Here is a 24,708-nt window from a genome sequence, read left to right as displayed (position 1 = left end):
ATTTAAAAACTGTTCTAAGTTTATTCGTGAATATCAGAGGCCATGTTCTGTAGAACCTATATATTTTAATCATTGAGAACTTCAAAAGAAGTGTTATTTTTAAAATTTACAACCCATACAGTAATAGTTATCCCAGCCCCATTTAAACATGAATAGGTGTAAGTGCCTGACAGAGAGAAAAATTGTTGTCATAGATTACCTTTGATTTGGTCGGATGGAGTTAGACAAGAATGTTTTTGTTTTAGATGAACGCAGTCGACATGAGAGAAGCTGAGAAATTTGTTTCTCCTATAACATATCGATGCTCACGCACTGGACTGCATTGTATATGTATAGCTGACTGATGACTGCCTGAAAAGGACATCAGTTCTCATGGCTCATACAGGGTGGAGATGGAGCTGGCACTAACAGGACTCTGGTACTAGGCTCAAGTTGTTTTGATTTTATTTTTTTACACCATAATGCACTGTAAATAGCCATGACAATTTATTTTAGATACATAGTCAGATTTGATTAAATTGACCAGATCTGCCCTCAGATGTGTGAGACAAGTATGGCCACACCAGGCCTCATACTCGAAGGAGTACTACATATGTGGTAATATATGTAACTGAAAAAAAGAGGGTAAAATTTTTTCACAACAATAAAACCCTGCAGCTGTTTCCATGGACACAGATATGGGGGAGGGGAAGCAATGCAGTGTCAATGGCGGAGCCGACTGATATAATGAATATGCCTATATATGAATTGACATTGTGTCCCCACTCAGACTTTCAAGTCTATCTTCACCTATGTGTGTTTCAACAGTAAAAATGATAACGAATATTTTAAATAACACAATAAATAAACAAGAATTACTCATATAACTAGGAGATTTTTTAGATAATTTTCTCAATAGGTTCCACATCAGATAATGGTGGCCATCGACCTAATCCAGAGGGACCAGAAACACTTTATTTTTGGCATGAATTCAATTTATAATAACTGTATATTATTACTTAAGTTAAACTATAATTGAAACAGTAGATGGAGTAAGTGCAACCAATTTTTTGCTTTTATATTGATTACTCATAAGTTGACTGTACAACCTATTTCTCAGCTGTGAAAATGTATATAGTTTTTTGATATTGTCACCGATTCTAATGTGCATCCAAGATAAACATATTAGATCATCAAGGGGGAGAAGTGGGATTTAGATTTGAGTAAATATGGTATATGGTGAAATAGGTGCAAAATTTAATTGTAGCTCCACTGCACAGAACTTCAACTGCCACCACAGAATTGCACAAAATTGTTTGTATGACTTGATAAAGATATACAGTGGAACCTATCCAAGATGAACACTGTACAAGACCAAAACCTGTCTTGAACAGCATCAACAGATAGTCCTGTTCACAATTAATGTTTTGATATGCATGCATCTTTAAAAACAAGACCTTTCTGAAATGGAAACTTTTTTGGACCATTGACATTCTATTTCATACAGATTTACCAAATAATTGTATTACAAATGATGGATCGCAAATCATTATTCAAAGAAATGTTGAATGAAGTAATTTCACCACTTGACGTTAATATTAAAAAAAAACTTTAATTTTAATGGTCCCATAATAATTTTTACTGGAAAATTATGCACAAATTTTCACATTTCTCAGTTGTTATGTCACAGAATTGAGCAAATTTTATCCAGATATCAATTACTTGTTTTTACTTACTTTTCAATTACTTTGAAAAATACATATCTTCATTTATACAATATAATATATATATAAAGTTCTGACATACTCTATGAAAATATACACATACAGATGAATCGAGGATGTTTTGGAGATTGAGACATAAAGAAAATGAAGGTTCAATTTTTTCACTTATCTTGATCTAGAGAGCTTGTATTGAAAATTTGATGTTTAAATGGCTTATTATGGAAACAACGATCAACATATGGAGGTAGAAATTTTGAAGCATCTCTTAAGAAATCATTGATTTCTTGCTTCATTTGTACTGGCAAAGACTGTCTAGAAATGCGAACAGCTTCTCCCTGTAAATGGAAAAGGACATGGAATTTTGTTTTTGTGTTTTCAAAATTTGTTTCTTAAAAAAGCTTGATATCAAAATTTCTGAAATAAGCTAAAATAAGAAATCTGTTTGAAATCTTTAATTTTTTTCCTCAAGAGACTTTCATAATAACAATAATCATATATAGCTTTGTGATTATCATTCGAACAGCAGCTTTTTTTTTCAGTAATTTTATACCAGAAAAATTTTGAAAGTGAATTTGATAGCAATAGTATTTCATAAACATATAAAAATGTTAATATAACAATAAATAACAAGGCCCTAGAATACAAATAAAAAACTTAATTAACCTGAAGGTAACTAGAAACTTTTGAAGGTCGACACTCTGGAAGAGCTGCAGAACTTCCTTTCTCTTGGATCAGACGCAAGACTTCTTTCAGATCACTTATTCCATAGGTTGGAATGGTAGAACTCATTCCAACTATCTCTGCCCTCATATCTTCACCCCCTATGAAATTACCCAAATCAGCAGTTTTATACACATATTTTCAAAGCATGAAATTTTACAAGTATACGAACAATGTACATGCACATACATTATGGTAAAAGTGATAAATTGGTGATTAGTTATGCACAATCACAGAGAATTTTTGTGAATTGTGTTCTATACATTGCAAATTTATCATATTTACTAGGGATTATCCACTATGTATAATTTACAGCATGTTGCTGAATATGATAAATCTTTGAATGAATGATTTACTGAGAGAAATTTGCAATATATTATGGACAAATGTTAGTTTTTGGACTGATGATGTTTGCTTTGTTTACAAATTGTGGTACATGTAGAGAATGTGAATACTACCAAGATTGTGTGTGTGTGTGATAGCAATATTTTTATCTTCTTCGATAGAATTTTTAAAATCAAACTTCTATGGCAAAATATGTGTAGTGTACATATCAAGTATGGGTAATAGTTGAATGAAAGTGACATTTTCATACAATTTTCTTACATTTATTAAAATTATTACATACCTGATATGGCAACTTTGATATGACACAAAAATCTTCATAAGGTTTAGCTAATGAATTTTTAGAAGACTATACATGAAATTTCAAACTTTCAGACATCAAATGCTTATGTGTTTCAGTAAGCATTTGCACTTGAATAAAGTGAATAAAATGTTTGTTCAGGATTCATACAAAATTTCCTAAATAAAAATTAAGGACTTTTAAAGGAGTTTCAAGCAGTTTTTAAGGAGTCATGGCAAACTTCATAACTTATGTTTTACAGCAAAATAAAAAGGGGCGGGGCACATATGCAAATTTATTTTTAATTTGCCAAACAAATTTTCCCTCTTCTCAAAAATATAGACATAGAAATGGTTCAGAAATTACAACTTTTGATTTGTTACCCAGCATCATAGGAATTCATAAAATAATTAATCTACATACATACTTTTCTGTTGTCACCAAAGTATTCTAAAACTTTCAAGTTTCGGTCAAAAATATAACTCATAACAGCATCAAATAAATTCTAAAAGTGATATTCATTCCCCCTCCCCCCCCCCCCCCAAATTATTCAAAATAAAATACAGCTGACAAAGATTTTTCTTACAAAATTATATATTTGCAGCAACTCTTTATACATCTCTCGCCTCGCTCAAACTGGATCAACACATACACAAATTCTTTAAAATTAAGTTTTTCAATTTTCCTTGTTGTTTTTCAGTTATACTCAGAAAAAAATTGTTGCAAAATGAGAGCAAATTTCAGGCCATTCAACACGATGTTTGGCGATTTAGCGCTCGTTATTTGGCGAAATTGACAAATTAACTCTCATAATTCAGCGGACTAGCTCTTATTCATGAAATGAATTTTTTTCCCACGAAACATCGGGATTTGACGCAATGACGATCGACCATAGTAATTTCTGCTGCTTGAAGTGGCGATTTTTTTTTTTTTTTTTGAAAACGGAAACCGCGGTCGGCTGTTGAGAAACACTGGACTAGAGTAAACCATCTTCAGCTGTACGATCAAGGATATGATCGGGGTTTCACGATGAAAAGCCTGATGAGGGACGATAATGTGAATAAGGAGCTGCAGTTACCACAATCCGATTTTCGAGGACAAAATCGAGAGCGGGGGGGGGGGGGGGGAGGGGGGGGGAAGTCAACTTTTATTTAGAAACGGCTGGAAGGATTTTAAGGAGTTTTTAAGCACCGTACGAATTCTGTTGTTATATACAATCGGCGCTCATGAAATTTTATTATAATGACCCCCCTTTGCCCTGTCGAAAATGGATGTTATACTGGGAGGGCGATTATATCAAAAGTAAGACATATATGATAGTCATTCTATGAAAACATGTGGGACTTATCCTACCAGTCTTTGTAATGGAATGGTCACTATAACGTGGGGTCAAACAAGCGTCAACTGTATATTACATTTTTTTTCCCACTAAAATATTTCAATTTTCTCAAATGCATTTTATTAACAAAACATCTTGAACATCAGATGATTTTGACATGACTAGAGCAAAGCCCATATAAGTAAATAGAAATTTTTGGATTATTAAATATGCAGAAATTTGAAGGTTCTGCATCATCAAAATTAGAGATGTAAAATTCTCGAGAATAATCTTTCGGAGGAGAATATTCGAGTCCTATTCGAGGAGAATATTCGAGAATATTCTCTGGTAGGACTACTATTACAAATAACTTGAGAATATTCTCATAAGTTCTTGATGAGAATATTCTCTTGTTATTTATAATATATAGTTACATATAATAGCCTTGAGAACATTCTCTGGAAGGACTACTTTCATAAATTACTGGGGAATATTCTTATAGAAAATGATAAGAATTATTCTGAAGTTATTAATAATAGTCCTTCTAGAGAATATTCTCGAACTAAAAGTTGTCATTGGGTTGTTTGTATCATAAAGTTGTATTGATTATACCAAAAATTGTATTGTTGTAAATATTTCAGGCAATGAAAAGTGATTTATATTTCACAATATAAACAAAATTAGTAAAAAAATTTAAATTATTTAAAAGAAAAATGAATATTTTCGATTATTCTCCAATTTTTACATCCAGGAGAATATTCTCAGAATATTCTCGTTCTCCGAGAATATTCTCACCTCACATCTCTAATCAAAATTAACTATAATAGAATATACAAAGAATAGGAACATTGAAAATTTGTTAATCCTCTGCTTTATTCTGATATCAGAGGTTTTTTAGCAGCATTTCTGATGAATTGCAGAGTTGTTGCTGGACCAAACAAGCAATGCCTTTAGAAAAAACCACTCTGAGACACTTTTGCTGCACTACTCTTTGGAATGTCTCTTCATCTTCATTAACAAGATTATTTTGATTGATGGAAAAATTTCAAACTTCTAGGGATAATTTATGCCTATAACTCAATAAACTCTCTTAGTGATAACTTTTATCACTAAGAACTCTATGCCAAAACATGTCTGTTTGTGTTTTCAAATTTATTATTTGCCCATAACACATTGTATTTTTTTTTGTTTTCGCAACTGACATCATCTATGCTACTAAACCATACATGGACCTTGTCCATGTTCCTCTGCAGAATCTCTAACGAATTGGTACATGTTGGGATGTGAGTGTACGTGTAGTGAAACCTGACGTGAAGTTTGTTTCTGTGTAATGCTTGTTAGTGCTGCCATCTCCCACCAGTTTTCATAACTATAAGTGAAGTGTAATGATTGAATTTATCGCTTTATCTATGCTGCGAAATGAGCAGTTGAAAGCTATAAAATAATACTGAAAAAATATTTAAAAAAAAAAATAATTCAAAAACCACTTAAAATGCAAATTTTCACCTCTTGAAATCTTGATGTTGAATCCATTGTAAATTATATGCTTATTCATCATATCAAAATTTTTTTCAGCCATGCACAGCATCAAGAAAGTATGGAAAGTTGCTTCATCTCTTAAAATCCTATCAGCAAAATGATTCAATTAAAATCAGGGTTGGTAAAAAAACCGGTTTTTTTAAAAAAAACAACAAAAAAAAACCGGTTTTTTTTTGGTTTAAACCAGGTTTTTTTGTTTTAAATAGTATTAACATTAAAAACAATAAAATTTCTGAAAAATCATTTTAACTTCTAATAATTAATTGAAATAAAATGTTTGTTAATATAATTAACACTATTCCCATATTTAATTAATCAATAAATATTTTAACGAAAACCAACTTTTGCAATTTAATTATTTTTTGCTTAACTCAATGGATTACTTCGTGTTTGAAAATTCTTTTAATGTTATTATTAATCATATAATATAAAGATGTTTTCTCCAGTTACTTTCAGTATGCTTAATTAGGAAGCTATTTTGCAAAACTATAATAAAAATTTGGTGAATATAAGGTATTTAATGAAGCATAAATAATGCAGATTAATTAACGATGATTTACGATATGCAGGGTGATTGTAACTAAGGTTCCGATTTCAAAACACTGTAAAAAAAAAGAATGATTGTCAGAATGACTTGAAAATTGACATGAATATTCCTGAAGAAATATAATTTTATTAAGTAAAGAGGAAAAAAAAGACTTTAAAATGTAAAATTAATGACATCATCCAACACATGGGAAATTTGTTTGCAGAATGGAAACGATAGCCAGTCATGGCAAAATGATAAATTAATTATAGCATTACATGATTTCATAATTCATGGAAACATCACAAAAAGAGTGAAGTAATTGAACAAATAACTACAACTTACTCAAGAAATGTTAAATATGTTGTCCACCGTGTTCTGGCTATGGGGTGAAAGCACAAAAATTCTTGTTTAACAACAGATCAGAATATGCCATGGTCATGATGTGGATGCACTTGCAATTCACTTTTATTAAACCAAACGTGCATCCACGTTAATATTCCTGAGGAACTTCTAACATATAGGGGATGTGCTGAAGCTAGCAATTCACCAAAGTTTGCAATCCGACCACTGTTCATAACATTTTGAGATACCATCACAGCCAGAAGTTGCAAGGGTTGTCAAATGAACTGATGGCCAGCTAGGTGTCATGCAATCCTGTTATTGTCAAAATGGGTCTTCAGCAGCTGCTTTGCTGGTCTTGATAGAAGTTCTATCCACACACTGATGCTGTGGAAGGTCCTTAATGATGTGGTTGCACAAAATAGATTATACTGCTGGCCAAATACAGCATCATCTACTTGCAATTTTTTTCTTTTGCCAAAGAAAATTCAATTGTTTCAGGGTATCCATGCAAATTTCCAAGTCATTCTGATCAGTACTTATTGTATAGTTTTGGAATAAAAACTTTAATTATAATCACCCTGTATATAGCTTATTATTTTTCACAAATCTGTTACTACTACTATACAGTAGAACCCTTATTAACTGGGCCTAACAGTGCAAGTATAAAAAAAACTATTGAATATTAAAACTGAGAGATATACAGGAGATGTGCTACTTCTTATGGGAAAGAAAATGAAAATGTCTGTGAGGTAATGTGTAACTACTAGTACACTAGTCTTTGTCCTTTAGGGACAGCTGGTGTCTTTATTGGATTATAGGACCACCTACCCCTAGCATGATGGTGTCACTACTGTTGCTGCTTCTTTGTGAAGGGAAAAAGAAACCTTGTGAGATAATACACCACTACATTTAGATGTATGATACAATCCTTATTCATGAATTTGTTAAAGATATAGAGCATCATAATGTAGCCAAAGGTTAGAAAATGTGGTAAGAATGAGAAATTTTGGCTTCTGTATATAACTTTAAACAACTAAGATATTTCATGTGAAAAAAAAAAATATTCAGGCCACTTTTATGAGACTTTTGAAAAAAACCACTTACACCATCTTATGCCATTTAAAGATATACCATAAAAATATATATACCACAAGAATATAAAATGTGATAAAAATGAAAAATTTTGGCTAATAATGAACCAATATGATATTTTTCAAGGAAAAAATGATATTTAGGCCACTTTTATTTGACTTTTTGAAAAAAACCACTTGGTTAAAACCAAGGTTTAAACCAAACAACCCTGATTAAAATTGTGTACAAATGAATAAAATGAGCAAAGTTCATAGCTGAGTCAGCTTTACTTTGAATTGATTGGGGGAAGTGGATGAAGTTAATATTTTTATACAGGGTGAAGTGTGGTTCTGCAATTATAATGCAAAAACAAAACTTGTATAATTTATTTGAGCCAGTAGAAGTCACCTGTAAAATACTACTTGGAACATTATTCTGAAAACAAATTCTATCATTCTGAGGGGGGGGGGGGGCATTTCAAGCTGAAATTCAAATGAAAAGGTTGTTTCTTCACAATCACATCAACACAGAATATGTGATAAATGCAGGGCTGCAACTAAGGGGGGGGGAGAGAAGGTGGGTCTGCTACCCCATACCAGAGGGGGCAAAAATTTCCCCCAACCTCTCCTTGAACATTACAAGGAGCAGCCAAACACTTCTTTGACAATCTGAACCAATGCAACTATAAATATTCAACCCTTTAAGCAGCATTGACGAGATATCTTGTCTCCTAATAAGCCTCTTATTTTAGCTTTGACAAGCCTGGGTACTTAGTAAAGTTGATTTATATAGATGGAACACTTTTCCCTAACACCCCCCCCCCTCAGATTGCACCTGCTGAAAATTGGAAGAAAGCCTACTTCATTAAAAAAGATATGGCATTTCGAAGAGTGTTTAGTGATTTCTGTTTGCCGATTAAAGGGTTAAATTTACTCCTTGCACATCACAGCAAATACTTTTATAAAAGAAAAGTTTCAGCCCATAAGACAAAGTGATTTTAAAATAAATAATAAATTTAGCATTGCAAACCAAAATTTTTATCTCAAAACATTTCATAATATTTTTCAAAGATTAAAATGAAAAACAAGAAAGATTTAAAAAATTCATAAATGTTTTGAGTCTTTAGTTTTCATTGCGTGTTCGTTTTCGTAGACATATTTCCAAGGTCATAACTGACCATATATAATAATAATATACAAAATATTTTGAATCAAATTGTTATTTTTAATACAGATTTTACTCAATGAAAACCCTAAAATTAAACTACAATTCGCAACAGACCCACAAAGAACAAAAATTAATGCTTACTCAGCAGTGATGGGAATTGGCTTACTAATCACGTCAGCTTTTATTTGAAAAGTGTCCATAAGGCGATGATAAATGAGAGTTTCTCTTATACGATATATGTTCAGTAAGACTAGTTTTTTGTTTTCATGACCGACCCAGATTCCACGTGATATTTCTGAAATTGGTGAGAATGCTGCGCTATCAGAACTGTTTTCACTCCTGCAGTAAAAAAAGCAAGAACAAAATAGTATACGTCTGTATTTTTTTTTTGGGAGGGGGGGGGGGGTATAAGACATACAGAAAAAAGAATATTTAATTTTTTTTTTCCAATTTTATTCCAATTCAAAATATGTCATGAGATTCTATCTATAATATAGTATAAACACAAACACCATCTATAATACAGTTTTCTACACAAAACAAACTAAAACAATATATACAGTCAGGATTTCACATTCGCAGTGTCTTTTTTCCCAGTTTTCTGGAAAACACTTTCAGTGCTATTTGTTTGTATTGGAACAAAATATAAACTGTATGTGATATAAATAAACGTTTTATAAACCCCTTCTAAAGGTTTTCCTAGTGCTTCTAGAAATGTTTCTAAAAGACTGTTATTTAAATGTTTCTGAAAGTGAATAACTTGAAATACTGACACTGGTTTACTTGATTGCTGCAGTTCCATGTTATTACAGCATCAATGAATCTACAGTCAGATATATCACGACAAAAAGAACTTAAGATTCAATCAGCCGTTGCTACAAATGTTACTATATAGCCCTGGAATCCACATGCATTTCACATAGAAAGTGTAGTTTTTCTGTGGGTGAGATAAAAAAACGTATTAAATTTATGGCTACTGTATAACTTGCATACTATGACTGTCATTAAATCTGCAAATCTGGGAGCATTGAAGGGGAAAAAGTCTCTCTCTCTCTCTCTTCCCCATACTTTTTATGAATAAGAGAAGAGCTTGATTACAAAAATGCTATTCCTGGATTTGTTTAAATGGTATTTTGTTTCAAAATTCAGAAGGTGCCTTGACAATAAAAAATTCCTATTCAGAGTTCTTTGTGTACTCGATAACGCCCATGAACACCATGCTATTGAAGTCCTCTGCACGCCTCATAACTCAACACCTAGCATTCCCCTGCTTCATCAGGGAATATGCAAACATTCATGACTTGCTATACACATTACTCAATGATGATTGTGCAAGCAATCGAGGAAGACGCAAATACAAGAAACATCTTAAAGTCATGGATGAATCGCACCGATGCCGTTATTGGTAAAGGAAGAATTGTCAAAAAACTCTGACAAATTTACTGAGGATACAAATTACTGAAATTAAGAGACAGCTGATATATTGTAACTTTTTTTTCCTCAAAAAAAAAGAAAAGAAAAAAAAGCACATTGCAGAAAATCGCTGGAACCCCTTTGTACTTCTGACACACAAAACAGATATAAACAAGATGTCCAAAAAACAGAAGTTTATGGGTTTGGGCTATTCACGGTGACTCCTGAAACGTAACCCTCTGTGAATACCAAAAGACAACTTCAGGCCCATAACTAGGCTGGGGCAATGCTCCAAGGGCCCTGAATCAAATGGATCCCAAGAAAAAGTCTAGCCCAAGGAAGGCATTCTACAGTTCTCAATGAGTGTATAGGGAAAAAGTCCTATTGCTTTGACAAATGGACATCTGTTAATAGGGAATTCCAGATATGCTAAATGAGGAATAGATAGTGGAGGTTTTGCCATATTTATTTAAAAATAAAAATGAATAATTTTTTTTACTCAGAACAATCTGTTAATAAAAAAATAAATAATAAATCTGTGATTCTTTTAATCACAAAATTCTTTGTCAAAATTTTTCTATCACTATAAATAAAAAAAATGGTTTTTTTTGAAAAAAAAATCCACTATTTACCATTTTTTAAGAGAAATCACGGACGACTGAATTTTTTCGAAAGAGAATGATACAGGCTTTTCTATTATTTGACTTCTACTCTTTCTTTTGACTTTTCTTTGCAGAGCTTTGTTTTCTGCTGAGTCTGTGAGCTTTTCTTTCAGCAGTTTTCTTTTTGGTTCATTTCTTGAGGGAAAAAATAAAAATGAGAGGAAAATTATTAAACTGGAAATATACACAAGTTTTCATACAGTTTGCTAATAAGTGTAATAAGTGTTGTCATGATGTAAACTTATTCAATCTGTAAGTACTTTTTTGATTCTTCAGATGCTTTTCTTTCGTAAATTGATTTTTCTGTGTCTGAGAGCAATCTCCACTTCTCTGAAAGAGCTCTTGCAATTTCCTGATTACTAACTCCACTGCTGTGTGAAATGACTGCAACACAGAAGAAACAGAAAACTATAAAACCCTCGAATGCAACAGAATTTTATAATATTTTTACTCCTGTAGAGAGATGATGCATTCAATTTTCGGAAGTTCTGCACAAGCAAAAGTACCATAATTTTCAGCATACAATTTGTGGAGTATCTTTGTTCAACTCTTCAACTGCTCAATCATCTATGAGTGATCAATGCGATCTTGTAAAAATTAAATTTAAAAAACAAATAAATGATATGACTTCTCAAAAAATTTAAAAACTATGATTTACAGAGATATGAAATATAACGATTCTTCAATAAGTATGTTTCAAACTAATTTTTTTTAAACTAAAGAATAAATTAGACTGAAAAACAATGATGAAATTTTTTGCAAAGCTAAAGGGTTAAAAATTGGATATTTGTCGTGAGTGAATTATCTTCTGGCAAGGATCATCTTCCAATTTTGATTGCATAAACAGAGCTTTCTGTTGGTGTGAAAATATTTGCCATCACTAGTGAACTGAAAAAAGTTGTACCAATTAGATGTACATAACATTACATTAAGTCATTTAATTATATGTAAATTGGATGAAAATCAAAGTGAATTGGATGGGGAAAGGGTACCGTCTGGCAGAGAGACCTACACAGGGAAGAGCACAAGGGGACCACGTCCTTTCCAACACAATAAAAATATTGAAACATTTTAGAAAAAAAATATCAAAAGACAATACCTCCGTAAACTATTTAATCAATTTCTGTTAATTTAAATAGCATTTGTATAAGGTTAGTAATTAAAATTTCTATGGAAGAAACTCCTTGTGCCCCCCCCCCCCCCCCCCCGCAAAGGTGAATCTTGCATATGCTGCTGTTATGGTACATAAAGATGGGGAAATAATATGTGAAAATTATGACTGAACTTGGTCTAATCATGTCTCGGTTGAAAGATGTTCAGTTATTCATTTGATAATTTTTGTCGCACTACTGCTATTTTCAGCACAGCAGGGCTAATTAGACTGGGAACTATAGTTTATTGCTGATTTCGAATGGCAGCATTAAACATTTCTGCCTTTTTATACTCACCAAGAGGTTGATGCGCTGATCCCTATAGGGACATAAGCAGTGTTAATAAATACTATTCTAATAGGATGGCCTAGAAGGCACCACAATATCTGTAAATATCCCTATATTCATTTTTTGTATTTTGTTTGGAATCTGGCAACATTGGTGTGGTGTTGTGGTATGCAGTACACATGCTGCTCGATCTATAAGTTTTTAGATCTTTATATACACTTGCGTGCAAAATTAAGAGAATCAGCACATTTTGTAAAATTTCTGAAAAACTAGTGGACAGATTTTAATGAAATTTGGTACGAATACACAATTATAACAGAGAAAGAGATGTGCCATACAAAAGTCATAGTATGCACTCGTGATTGTCAGTAAAGCTCATCATTGCAGGAATGTCCAAATTCACATTGTGAGATCGAACTGTAAATGAGTCTAACATGGGGGTATGGTCCCCTCTCACAGTCAAACAGGTCGCAACGCATGACGGCATACTGGACGCGAGGCAGTTGAGGAGTCCGTGGCAATCGGTCCCACTCCTGCAGCAACGCAATTTTCAGTTCCGGTATGGTTCTCGAAGGGAGATGGTGAGATACAATTGCCCTCCCAAGAGCATCCCAGACATGTTCTATGCTCTTTCTTGTGTGTTGCCGTTAGTGGGACGCAAACAGTGGATCTTCTGGTATAAAGCCCTCTCTCATGAAGCCTTCAGGCAACAATGGCAGAGCAGGCATAGTTGTTCCTTTGGGCAAATATGCTACAGCATGCAGCTCATGTGAGAGCTGTGATGCTGTAGCAGTCCTGTGGCGCTGCACTGAAAGTGCCAAATAACGATCCTCATTGGTCATCGTGGCTCTTCAATGATCTTGACCAGGTCTTCTCGATATGGATCTAGTGTCCTGAGACTGTTTCCACAAATTGCAGATGACACTGGCCATAATATCGAGCTTTGTAGCCACCTGCACTTGTGATTGACCTGCCTCCAATCTACCGATGATTCTCCATCTCATTCTGTCATCCATATATTTGTGGTTATTTATTTTACCTGACAGCTTATAAAATTTACCAAACTCTTGCGAGAAACACAGCGAATGTCGCAAAAGAGTACAACCACATGAATCATGGAAAACGCCTTGTGTCTTTATCATCCCCTCCGTGGTCACAGCTCCGTCCACACGCATGTGTGTGTGCTTACGTATTCGACACTGAATATTTCATACTTCTTCAGTGGCATTATTGGTACCTTTGGTTCAGTACTTTTTGTGAAAATAGACACTATATGTGCAAATTCTTTTAATTTTGCATATTAGTGTATATATAATTGTACATGTCTATAATGATTAAGTGAAAGTAATTGTTCATTCAATTCATCAAATGAATTAATATCATCTTCCTTCCCTCACATCCCTCGGTGTGGAACATTCTGCAGTACCAAACGTTTTCTGCGATCATGTTATTGCCGTTTCTGTTGCAGCTAAACATCAGGAAAGTTTCTGACGTGGAAAAATCGGTTAAAGAACTCCCAAAATCTCTAAGCATCCTTTGGTATTTTAGGCGAGTATCTTATCAACCTGGCCTACCGTACCTGAGGCTCAGTTAATTAAGCTACCTTGTATATTTTCATGAAATATGAGACTCTTGAAAAAAATGCACATTATAATTGAATTTTATATTACACTAAGCAAATAGCATAACAAGCATAAAAGAAAGAAAAAAAATCACACCAAGAAAAGTATGTAAAAGAAAAAAAAGCACTTACCTTCAAGTCGTTTTTCATAACAAAAGAAATCAAAGGCACTCATTGGTCTTAACTGAGTTTGAAACTTCTTTTTACAGATATCGCCATTATCTTCAGCATTGGGTAGTTTTCTTTTGATGGTACATGGAACTAAAACTTCCACAGGCTGAAATATGGATGTGTTTGAATAAATTAATTTCCACGTGTGGAAAAATTTTAAGAATTATTGGGAAATGGAAATTGAAATTAAGTATTTGAGTAAAATTGAAGCATATCTTTAAAATGGGGGGGGGGGGGGTTAAATAAATTGTGATTTGAATTATTCCATGCATTAATGTTGTTTTTCAACATTAAAATTAACAGATAAGAGACAAAGAGAAAAAAAAAACTATTCGTCTAATTTTGAATTTCTTGACATGAGCTGGAAAAATAATGTTTCCCAAACATAAATTGCGAGCAAATATTTTTAATGGACTTCAATTTCAATTTGCAATAAACTTAGAAATTCCAACATAATGTACATTGTACATACTGTACAAATGCATACTGTGCAAATGCATGAATGTACCGTGAACACAAAGCAAAAGTGTTTTGAACTAAATTTGATTGTGTATAAGTTGTATAAATAGGATAATTGAAGAAGAAAAAAATGATTACATTTGGCCATTTCTTTTCTGGAACCATATCGAGGAAGCGATTGAATGCAGGAAAATCAAATATTCCCCCCCCCCCCCAAAAGTCATTTATCAGCAGCATTGATTAGCAAACTTATATGTAATGCTGCTTGTCAACTTTCTACCAGTACAATAGTTATTTTGTGTTTAAAGAAACATGAAATTTTGGATAAATTTTAGGAATCAATTAAAAATATGATTCAAAATTGAGAAAAAACATCCCATCAAATCACCTGTGCACTGTTTTCAGAAAGTTCCGCTATCTGCCCCCGGCTCCAACTCGATTCAGCTACATGGTGGTTATCTGCTTCGACTGAATGAACATCATGATTTAATTTGCTGATGTTATGGAAATCTTTGATAGATTTTTGAACTTTTTCCACACAAGCAGATGCTGGTTTTTCAACAGTTACATCACTTGGAAAAAGAACAGGTGCTGGCACTCCTTTTTCAGTTTCACCATATTCATAATTAGGTACATTTTTATGCACTCCTTCTTTCACTCTATCATCTTTGTCTAATACACTGAAACTCTGAAACTGTTCAATCTTTCTTTGTACACCATTAGTTTTGGAGAGACTCAACCTCTGATTGGTTGGTATAGTTGTCTCAGTATTCGAAAGAGAATAACTCTGGTGAAGAAGATTATAACTTTTCATTGAAGCAAAATTCTGATCACAGAGTTCTGCATCCGTAATGTCTGACAAATAGTCTTTTGTACGCGAAACACACTGGCTTTTGTCATGAATTGACTCATTTGCAGAAACTGTACGGTACTGCAAACTTGGGATTGACCTTTCATCATGATCATTTTCATTTGATACAAGAATTGGTTCTCTGATCATGGCATTTTGTAAAACATCACTAAATAGAGTTTTTCCAACAGTTGAAATTCCATTTGAGTTAGGTGTTTGTTCACTTAATTCAACACTTTTTGGTGTAGCTTCAGGAATTTTAGGCACAGACATTCCAGAATGGATACTGGCAGTCTTGGTAGAAAAGGAGATATCCGGATTCTTTTCTTCTTCTTTCAGTGCATCTGATAATAATTTTAAGATGATTTCCTGGCAAGAACAATCAACCAAGTATTAGCAACCACTATAGTAAGTCGATTTGTCAATGAACAAATAAACAAAGAATAAGAATTCACAGGAACTTTTACTTAATAAATGTGTGTGAAAAAAAATTTAAGAAAACATATTTTCTGGATATTATGTCGAGGTAAACACTGGAAGAAAAGTAATCTGGTCTCCACCAGAACCCTCAGTGTTATTTGGATACTTCCAAATATAGACACCCTGTGCTCTAACTGCCAATTGGAAAGTTGCTGCCTTATCTGTCCTAAGGGGAAAAAAATTGGGCTGCATATATAAGGGAAAGAAGCATTATCCATTAGTTTTCGCTGTTCTTTCCCAACTTTTGTCTGATTTTTGAATTCAAATATTTCGGTCAATACTGCTACAATACTGCACTTAAAAATGTGGAATATTTTTTTGGCCTCAGAACAGACAGGGCAACAAATTTCTAATTTTGTTTATGAGTACAGGGTATCCATATAAAAAGTAAAATATTTTATTTTAATAACTATAGAACTCATATTGCAATATGAATGAATTCTTTGAGGCCTTTATGTTATTTGGCTACTTTTTCTAATTGGAAGTATGCTTCTAGGATCAGTGCCAGTAAAATGCGATGCATGCTGTTAGCTATGCACACTGCATGTAAAAACATGGAAACTTTTACCTATCCGCAAGCAACAGAAAACCAAAAGTTATATATGACCAGCATATATGATACTAATTCTCTTACAATCAATAGGATTTCTTTAGATGTGAATTCTATTCACAATGGAACTTCAACAACTGGTCTATATATTGGCTCGAGAAATTCATGTTCATTTTCAACGTTATAATGACATGAAGTATTTTGTTTGGTAATCTCATACTGTTCTTTTTAGAATATATTTGAGGGGAAGAAGAGGTTTCCTATGTATGAGTTTAGATACTTGCACATAATGTAAAGCATGTGATTCTCATATTAAGATGCATTTAGATAATTTCCAATTGTGCTAGTACAGAACTTTTGGAAATATTATTATAGCAGTGGTCTAAACATTGATTTGATTTCAATTATTGTCTATAACAGTCACAAAAAAGCAATATGTAAAATTTTTAAAATAATACAGTTTATAATTCTTTTTACATATATCTTCTTCAAAAGGACGAAACTGATAAGCTTATAATTTATTACATTAGTTTATTATGGCAGAATTTTAATTTACCAAAGTAGTACTGACTTAAGCAAGGGGAAAGGATGAGGTTCACAGGGATTTAACTGGATTCTGTCTCAACTGAGTAGCTCGTGGTCTCAGTTCAGTCGGTTGAGAAAGGTCCTACTGTGCAGGATTGTTTTGATTCAAATTCCATTTTATTTTTGTGATTATTATTTTACAGGATGCAAAGTCTTAAGACATCTTTTGAACAGTTGATCTTAGAGACCAAACTAATTAGAAGAGGTATTTAAATAACATACAAATCTTAATGTGTCATTCATTTTGCACAAAAGACTATATAGACAAAATTTAATAATTTTACACAGTTCCATTCATTGCCAGGTCACAAAGTACTTTCGCAGCACCCATAAATACAAATACAACACCAACAAGCAAAATGCCCAACAAGGTGGCTGAGAAAAAGATGCCCATAACAAATATGGATGTCATATATTTCAAAAATACAGCAACCCAATTAAAAACACCATCACAAAAATTATAAACACTATACACGCATGATAAAATATTATACAATGCCCATAAAGGATATTATGGTTGTCTTATTCTAAGTATGGATAGCTTCTCGATTTACCCCAACATGTTTATGGATTCTTAATAAGAACTTCTTATGGATTATGGGTTCTCCATGTTATGTGTTCTTTTAACCCCAACATTATGATAAACGGTTTTGAATCTCCTAATTACTGACTTTAAAATATTGTTATCTGCAGAATATAGCACGGCACACTCTTTCGGAATCACTGTGCTTTTCTAGTAGATAATATATAAATGAAATTCTGTGATTCATCTTAGCATGGATCTCAAGAGAAGAAAAGACAGACTTACTTCATTTTGGAAAAAAATCTTTGATTTGCTAGGGCATACATTAACATCAACATTAGAAGGAAGTACTGAAAGGTCAACAAGGCAAATAGGGAATCGTCTTCTACATCCACCGGCTTCATCTGGACAAAAGATATCTTGCAAAAGCTGTTAAGAGAGGAAAAATGAAAATTGTGGTAGCCATATCTACCAAGAAAGAGAGGAAAAAATATTAGCAGAAGAAAAAATATATGCAGTGGATCATGTTTATAACGTTCCCATTTAGAACTTTTCCTTGCTTAGTAAGACTGACTTCTGTGGTCCCAACTTTTACCAATATTCACTAAGATTTCCTGTTTAAAGTATTTTTTGCTTCAAAAACGCTATGAACCAGATCCACTGTATCGGGAGGGGGGGGGGGAATCAGCGGTATAGTAAGTTCGAAAGTTTTTCCATATAATTTAATTCTTGATCATATATTCAGATTACAGCCATAGCCTGATTTCATCAGATCAGTAATTTTTTTTCCCAAGTTTGGGTAAACTTTTCCACTGGTAATGCCCCACCCTCAGGAACAGAAGGGCGATGAATTAGCAGATTTTCTTTATTCTTTCCTATCTATATGGTTTTTTTTGGATGCATCTCTTTTGGGAAAATATTTCTCTCCAAGAATATGACATTAAAAGGCCTTCGAGCTTTGTTCAAAATGGGTGTGATTAAAAAAAATTTTTAAGATCGGGCAACGCAAATGTGAGGGGATGTGAGTCATGGTATATATACTGTATGAATAATTAATAAAAATAAGAGAAAAATTATTCAATAAGTGAAAAATAATTCCTTATTTCAAGTAACTTGGATTCTAAACATAATTTACCTTCTCTATTGATTTTACTCTCACAGGGCGTTTATTTACAAGTACAAAGCAGCGGTCATGACTTGATCTCGTCAAAGAATTCTCCAGAGGTTTCTTTGGTACATATGCATCTATTTTAACCTAAATTTAAAAAAATGAAAGAAAGCATTTAAAAGAAAATATAAAATATTTTTGAAAAACATGCAATCTTGGAGAGTGCATCATTTGTTTCCCTGCACCCTATTCTGATTAGGGCTGTAACCATTTTGTGGGGGGGGGGGAGGGGGGAGGGGCTAACATGATTTTGTTGCCCCAACTGTAAAATTCAATGATTTTATGAGGTGCTTTAGTGTTTTTTTAAGGTGTTTAAGGTTTTTTTGTTCCTATCTAAATCTATGTTTGAGTCAATTGCCCACCCTCTAGTTCCAACCCCAATTTTCATATATTGCCATGAACATCTGCAAATAACCTTATTTTGCAAATTCAGATCATATGCTTTCCTGATAAGATTATGCAGTAGTGTACAAAAATTTTGTTGGCAACAATGAGTGACTGCAAAATTTGTATATAAATTTTTAAATATATACAAATACAAAAACAAAGCCCACAACAGGCAAGTAGTCCAACGAGGTGGCTGTAAAAAATCCATAAAAGTATGGACGTCAAATATAAACATATATCTTATCCTACGAAACACAAACACTAAATTTCTTTACAAACAATCATAAACCAGCACCAATACCAAACAGTTTTCCTTGAATGAGATATTTTTCACTCAAATCATTTCATTTCCACACAGTTAAAATATTGAATTGGTTTTTACATAATCTATAAAGAGATCAAGACATCTAATAACACTGCATTTAAAGTGAAAACTTTTCCCTTTTACTATCCTAATGAACAATTTTTTTTTAAGCCCAAAATGTTTAATCAAATGACATTACATTTTCTTCTTCATATTCCTTGGTTTTGTGTTCCAAGTTCATGAAAACTGGATTTCCAAAGACTTGAATGAGGACTGCATTCATTTCTGATGTAGCTGACTTTTGCCACAGGAGGTTATTATTATGGTACAAAGCGAAACGGGTTCCTACAAAAAGACAAAAGAAAACAGTAAGTTCACAATCACAAATACAAAATAAATAACAAATTAAAGAACACATTGAAGGTGTTTAACGCTGCTGGCTCTTCATCTATAGCTGTGATAAAATATTTATTGTGGCCAATTTTTTTTATGATGGTGGAATTCACTTTTTGGAGACCAGTCATGTAGAATGAAAAATGTGTTGGTATTTTTTTTTAAAACTTCAACGTTACATGACACAATGCAGAATAAGGGGATGATGTGCTACGAATATTATACTGTTGTACACATATATATATCTGCCGTTTTTAGTCTCAGATAAGTATTTTTGAGTTCAATATGAAGATCAGCTATTTTTAAGAGTTTTACGTAACTTTGATTTTTGTAATGAGATGCAATTTTGCCTTTTCCATGATTGATTGGCAATGATTGGCTACTACTACTGAACCATATACATGCACCTCATCCATATTCCTCTGTGGAACTTCTAACAAATTAGTACATGTTGGAATGTGTAGCAAACCTGACGTTAAGTTTGTTTTTGTGTAATGCTTGTTGTGTGTAGTGATTCCATCTGCCACCAATTTTTCTAACTATGAGTGAAGTTTAATGATTGAACAATAATATTGTTGTAGGCCTGTTGCTTTCTGTGGCAAGACTTTTTAACGGGAAGATCGGCTCCCATTCACACTTCGAAGTTGGGAACCACATAAAACCAACTTCAGCTGACCACCGCTATGGAGACGGTGGGGTTCGAACCCAGGTCCTCGTGATGTGAGTCCGTTACTATGACCACTTGACTACCACAGTGGATACTTACATAATACTGTGGGAACAATTTCAGCACACTGTATAAGAGCGCATTAAACGTCATTCATCAATAATTCATCAATGAAAAAACAATATCTTATTCTTGGTTTGGAAAAAAAATCACCTATTTTTGCAAAAGCCAATGAACATAACAAATCTTCAATTTGTTTCAATTCCTCTCGCTTGCGTTTTTCACACTTATAGTATTTTCTTCTGACTGGTACATTCCTGAACAGATCCGCAACAACGACACTTGTCCCTTTTAGGGAGGTAAAAGAAATTCAAGTGAACAGCAATATCTAATAAACAAAAAACTCATGCAAGCATATTTATTGAAAACGAGCAGCGAATATCATAATTTCTAAATAAATATTGGAAAACCACAATAATTTTTTGTTGAAGAAAATGAAAGTAATTGCTGAAAGGTTTTACCAAATCACATTTCCTTGGAAACAAGAAAAGAACACTGTAGCAGCAGATAAATCAGCAAATGCCGAGAGAATAGAAACCGTGAAACTGATTCTTTGGTGTTCATTTCAGGACAAGGGTGCTCAACCTTTAGGACAGTGCGGGCCACTTATGTGATCTGTAAATGTATCTTGGATCACTTAAGTAATCTATAGGCCTAAATGTGTCACAGGTCCACTTTAGTGCTCCGGAACTAAATCCCATGGCAGCCACTTGAGTCATGGGCAGCTGGAGTAATTTGCAACAGTGCCGTAACCCCAAAGCAGAATGTGCCAAAATCTGCGACGTACGTTGCCTTACAAAATTAAGTTTGAGGTTATGGTCCATCAGATGACTCCAAGGGCCACATGAGCATATATGCTTTAGGATAACCCATAAATACCAAAAAACAAAAATCAGAAATAAAAAAAAAAAAATTGAAATGAGCAGATACCTGATACAGATGCGGATGGTTTCGATGAAGAGATGTCCCCATTTTTTAAAAAAACATAATTTGTACTTATTTGATCAGTTTCTGTTCTAGTTGTTATACTCATTTCACCGACAGCACATATAGCTCCTAAAGCTTCTCCTCGAAATCCATATGAAACCAAATGATCCAGATCTTTTGTGTTCGTAATTTTTGAAGTATAATGCGGCTTTGCAAGGAAAGGTACATCATCTTTAGACACACCAACTCCATTGTCTCTCACCTCGATCCGATCTAATCCACTGTTTTCCTTGATAATGAAATGAAAAATGCAAACTTTAACACATGTGTTATTACCCCCATCAAAATTATTCACAAGGGAAATTATTTGCTAATGTAGATGGTGTGGAACACCACACAGATCGGTTTTTGACATAAAAAACTAGCTAAATCCTTGAATGATGAAATTTTGAAATTGTAAATTGCGCTCAATAATTAACCAGCAAAATGTTCCGAAATTTTGAAACAATTTAATAAAGCTAAAACAGTTATGACAAACGTATTTATAAAGCGACAAAGATTTTGATAAGACAGTTGAGCTCATTGATCATTTTTTGTCTTACCACAGTAATTTTCTGCACACAAGAGCTAATTATACCGGGACCTAAAATTTATTGCCGATTCTGAATGGTAGTCTTGTTCTCTTTTACACTCACCAAGAGGTTGGCGCACTAACCCCTCAGTGTGGGACTCCCTACGGTAGCAATCTTTCTCTCTGGTCACGTCGATGTATCTGATGTACCCTTGTGTCACGGAAGTTTCTGACAAGGATGAACCAGTATCAAATTTGTGACACCTCTAAATATCTTTTGGTACTTTAGGTGAGTATCTTATCGACCTGGGCAACTACGTCCTTAGACAGTTGAGCCCAGGGATAATACGAAGAAACGGGTGCATGCCAATTTTGGCAAACATTTAGCTTTTTTAGTAACTTGGTTATTTCTTCCATGGCACTGGAATTGTGGAATGTTTCTTCGTTGGTCACATATTCTTTGTTGTTCATTGTTATTGGTTATTTTAAACAGTGATAACGTTTTGTTCTTTGAAAAAGTGACAACGTGTGATAATTGTGTTCATGTCATTTTTCTGCCCGTCCAATGTGTCTGTCCTTCTATCATGGCTGATAGGTTCAGTTTACGTCTTTTTTAAGATTTTGAGCGAAAGGGCATGTCGTTCGTTTCATTGATCTCCTCTTCATTTTTGTTTTCTTATCCTCGGCAGGCAGACAACAGAACAGCTGATGCCCCAAGTTAGAAAAACACAAAAGCGTAGTGTGATAAAGTTACTGCAGATGTGGAAATGGTCATATTCAATTAATGCTGTGCAAAAAATTGCTCCTGGGAAAACCCTGCTGAAGACGACCCTGTGTTAACTTGATGAGTTAATTAAAGATAGTATAAGAATGTAGGTGAGGAGGCAAATTTTCGGTAGTAGTAGTGAATTACGTTAGATGGGAAAGTTTAATCCAATGAGACAGGCTGTTGACTTTATGGGGAAAAGCTATATTTTGGAATGCTGTTATATGTAGTCGGAGATAATGAGAAAATGTAATAAAACGGGACCCTAGATGAGAACGATAGGTGGGTAAAATATTATTCATGTCAAGCTGAAGACCGTGACATTGGAAATCGTATGTAAAATAAGATAAGGCTAATCTTTGTCGCTGGTCAAATGCATTGATTTATTAAGGAATGTGTGTGTTGCTAGACTACTTCTATGGACATGAAACGGATCTGAATTAAATGGTTGGGTGAAAGGATATGGGTGCGTGAGATTTTACCAGAGAAGGAGAAGAGCCAATGAGATCATATTTGATGTTAAAAGTATCTTAGGCAGAAAAAAGAAAATAACAAGATGAGCGAATGGGAAGTCGTGAAATAGCGCAAAAAAGCGGAGTTAAAATTATGATTAAAATGAAAACTGATTTTAGAGAAAAGGTGAGGAAAACACAAAAGCGTAGCGTGATAAAGTTACAAGTTACTGTAGACGTGAAATGGTCCAATTCAATTAACGCTGTGCAAAAAGTTGCTCCTGGGAAAACCCTGCTAAAGATGGCCCCGGCTACATACACACTACTTAACCCTGTACACATTTATCTGTGGAATTTCTAACAAATCGGTACATTTTGTGTGTTCTGAGTGCGTGTGCAAGATACGGTGGGGGTGGGGGGCATTGTTTCCCTACCCAGTGTCAAAGGTGGAGTCGACTGATTTAATGTATATATGAATTGACATCATCATCATCATCATGCCCCAGCAATAATGACTGCACCTCCCCCAAGTCTATCTCCGCCTATGTATGTGTGGAATCTAACGTATTTATATCGTCAGAATTGAGCTTGTTTCGAGTTTTCCTGGAGCTGCTATCAGCCTTCCATATTTTGGAATAGGGGATGGTGTGTGGCTGCAAATATCGCATTGCCTGCTCCCTCAAATGGGAGACCGGCTCGCAATTCACGCCTCGAAGTTGGTAAACCGCAGAAAACCACTAAATACACACACATTGCTTCAAAAAAAAAAAGAAAGCATCAATGGAAGCACAGCTTAAATGTCAATAACTCACCAATTTGACTTCGACACTCGTTGATTCGGCGTCCAGGGAATTTTCGACGAGCTCTTTGACGACCGAAAACACCGAGGATATGATGCTGCTGCTGTGGAGCAATCGCGACGAGCTTTGCGACAACTGCTCGATCTTCTTCATTTTCGAGCATTGACCGAAATTGGCGGGCGAAACATAGGTTTTTGTTTACAATCATTGTCTGATGTGTTGCCATCCGTTCCTGTAAAATCGGCAGAAAAAGCTCTGAGTTTCAGCAAACACAAGACTCTTGATATGAGTACATATCTTGTGACCATATTTCTTCAAGCTAAATACGGTATACCACTATTTCTCGCTAAAAAAGTCGCCAATCATTGGCAAAGTTGCTAATTACAGTATTGATCAAATTGCTTAAAAAGTTATAATGGTGGGAAATAGATACCACAGCAAAAAAT

General features: G+C 33.9%; 1 protein-coding gene across 1 annotated transcript; it reads right to left on the bottom strand.

Moving 5' to 3' along the window:
- Positions 1-1,574: 1,574 nt before the first annotated feature.
- On the bottom strand, positions 1,575-24,488 carry LOC149075519 (PMS1 protein homolog 1-like). The gene is made up of 14 exons (XM_089242890.1): positions 24,275-24,488; positions 21,677-21,962; positions 20,900-21,034; positions 19,826-19,971; positions 18,903-19,022; positions 18,053-18,196; positions 15,168-15,998; positions 14,282-14,426; positions 11,350-11,473; positions 11,060-11,224; positions 9,156-9,353; positions 5,873-5,991; positions 2,367-2,524; positions 1,575-2,038 (listed from the first exon to the last, which is right to left on the bottom strand). The coding sequence occupies exons 1-14, from the start codon at positions 24,413-24,415 to the stop codon at positions 1,865-1,867; spliced, it is 2,886 nt and encodes a 961-aa protein (XP_089099016.1). The 5' UTR covers positions 24,416-24,488; the 3' UTR covers positions 1,575-1,864.
- Positions 24,489-24,708: the final 220 nt, after the last annotated feature.

This window comes from Pholcus phalangioides, unplaced genomic scaffold (genome assembly GCF_987345545.1).
Source record: "Pholcus phalangioides strain wild (caught in Gottingen) unplaced genomic scaffold, Ppha-v1.0 ptg000015l_1, whole genome shotgun sequence".
Classification (NCBI taxonomy): Eukaryota; Metazoa; Arthropoda; class Arachnida; order Araneae; family Pholcidae; genus Pholcus; species Pholcus phalangioides.
This window is presented reverse-complemented; position numbering and strand designations above follow the sequence as displayed.

Excerpts from the sequence above, each read along its gene's own strand:
- LOC149075519 (XM_089242890.1), bottom strand. The coding sequence starts at position 24,415 with ATGAAGAAGATCGAGCAGTTGTCGCAAAGCTCGTCGCGATTGCTCCAC. Across the intron at positions 15,999-18,052 it reads AGATTTTTTTCCAAAATGAA|GAAATCATCTTAAAATTATT; the intron begins GTAAGTCTGTCT and ends TGTTCTTGCCAG. Across the intron at positions 2,525-5,872 it reads CAACATCAAGATTTCAAGAG|GGGGTGAAGATATGAGGGCA; the intron begins GTGAAAATTTGC and ends GTAATTTCATAG.